At 55.5% G+C, this 1,967-nt stretch overlaps 1 protein-coding gene across 1 annotated transcript in view; it reads right to left on the bottom strand.

The window, feature by feature from the left end:
- The window catches only part of Espnl (espin like), a 26,168-nt gene that overhangs the window by 21,950 nt on the left and 2,251 nt on the right, over positions 1 to 1,967 (bottom strand). Inside the window, exon 3 of the mRNA XM_031368917.1 lies at positions 608 to 794. Coding sequence (XP_031224777.1) covers positions 608 to 794 — 187 coding nt within the window. The remainder of the gene's footprint in view (positions 1 to 607; positions 795 to 1,967) is intronic.

The following is a 1,967-nucleotide window of genomic DNA, read 5'->3' as shown; positions in this document are numbered from 1 at the left end:
CCCTTCCTCTTCCCCCTCTCCCCCCTCTTCTTCCTCCTCTCCCTCCTCTTCCCCTCTCCCCCTTCCTCCTCCCTTTCCTCTTCCCCCTCTTCCTCTTCTCCTTCCTCCCTGTCTTTCCCTCCTTCTCCTCCTCAGGGCCCTCCCCAACTCATGGTCTCTACGGAATCTTTAATGAACCCTTGAAGTGCCCACTTCTGGAAGCGAATGGTTTTCTGTTGTGAAGGTGAGAAGTCCCTGGTCCACTCAGGCCCAACTCTGGCTACTCTGGAGTTTGGGGTTTCCTTCCTGGGAAAGGTGAGTGACTGGCCCAGGGCTCTGGGGAAGGAGTGCTTGAATATAGCTGAATGGATCGATCAAGTGCTTGCACCTGTGACAGATCATCAACCCTGAGTCCCAGAAAAGCACTGGACTTCTAGGAAGGGGCCTTGTGTGCCCTTGGGGCTGCCTCGTGCCTCCTATAGTCTTGTGGACACTGCAGAGGCATGGGGTTCCACTTGATGCTCTAGGTGCTGTGTGTGACCCCGGCACCTGAGATCCCCCTTCCAGGCCCGGCTGGCTCTAGGGTCTGGTCCTCCCAGATGCCTCGCTCCCCATGATGCCCCCTTACCAGCCAGACAACTAGAGAGTAGTGGCCATGGGCAGCCGCAGCGTGTAATGAGCTCATGCCATCCAGGGCTCGCAGGTGCACGTCAGCCCCGCAGTCTTTCACCAGAAACTGTGCCAGATGCAGGTGGCCCTCTTGGCAGGCCAGGTAGAGTGGAAAGGCACCACTGCATGTCCGCTGGTTCACACCACTGTGATGGAGGGAGGGAGGCTCATGAGGCCTGCACCCACAACTGCCCTAGGAAGGATGAGTGGGGACAGCATCTGGGGACTTCCTGCAGGCTTCTTTTGGGCCTGGGTGAGTCTTTAGTTCCCAGCGACCAGCTGCAGGGAAGGCCAGTATCCTACCCCAAACTGACATCATCCTCTGGTGACACAGACCGACCCTTGGCCCCTCGCACCTGACCTTATAGTCTGAGTTTCCTTAACTCTTTCCATCTGCTGCCTCAATGGGTTCTGTGCACTATGCCACTGCAACCTGTCTTTAACTCTTTCCTTGCCTGGGTCAAGCTTACTCCTATTAGTTCTTTTAGATGGAGGAGGGTCACAGGCTTGACCGATTCTGCATTCTCAGCCATCCCTGTAGAGACACAGAATTAACCCCTAATTCCTAAAGGCCCCCTCTGCCCCTGTATGACTAACACCGTCTGCTGCTGCCCCAGAGCACCCCTGCCAGACACAGCTCTAGCCACCGAGCAGAGTCTTTGCTTGGTGCTAGAGCTGTGCTCACTGGGGCTGGGAGGAGGCCGTCTCCCTTAACAGTAGGCCTTGGCTCTTAACTGCTCCTGGCTCAAGCATATTTGTCTTCTAGATCTCTGACTGTGTCTCGGCCCTTGTCTCATCTCTGGGGCCCTTGAGCAGGGTGCCAGGCAGGGGAGGCAGGGGAGTGATGGCAGCTTCCGCAAACACCCTGCAACTCACTGAGTGACTTGGATCCACCCCAGAGGGGGACTTCTGTTTCATCATGGAGAGGTGATTGATTACAAATTTCAACTGCCAGAAGGGGAAACTGAGGCTGGGAGATGAATGATTTACTCAAGGGGCAAGGGTTTGGGTTTCTTTCCTTACAAAGCCCATCTGGCCACACTGATCTAGCAAAGTGAGCTTTGTATAGGGCTCAGATCAGACCAGAACACAGCAAAGGAGGACAGAAAAAAAATTAAAAGCTGCAGCTAGGCAGTGGTGGCACACGTCTTTAATCCCAGTGCTTGGGAGGCGGAGGCAGGCGGATTTCTGAGTTCCAAGACAATCTGGTCTACAGAGTGAGTTCCAGAACAGTCAAGGCTACACAGAGAAACCCTGTCAGCCGGGCGGTGGTGGCGCACGCCTTTAATCCTAGCACTTGGGAGGCGGAGGCAGGCGGA

Source organism: Mastomys coucha, unplaced genomic scaffold, assembly GCF_008632895.1.
Source record: "Mastomys coucha isolate ucsf_1 unplaced genomic scaffold, UCSF_Mcou_1 pScaffold14, whole genome shotgun sequence".
Taxonomy (NCBI): Eukaryota; Metazoa; Chordata; class Mammalia; order Rodentia; family Muridae; genus Mastomys; species Mastomys coucha.
Note: the sequence above shows the minus strand (reverse complement) of the source record. Positions and strands in the feature narration are given on the sequence as shown.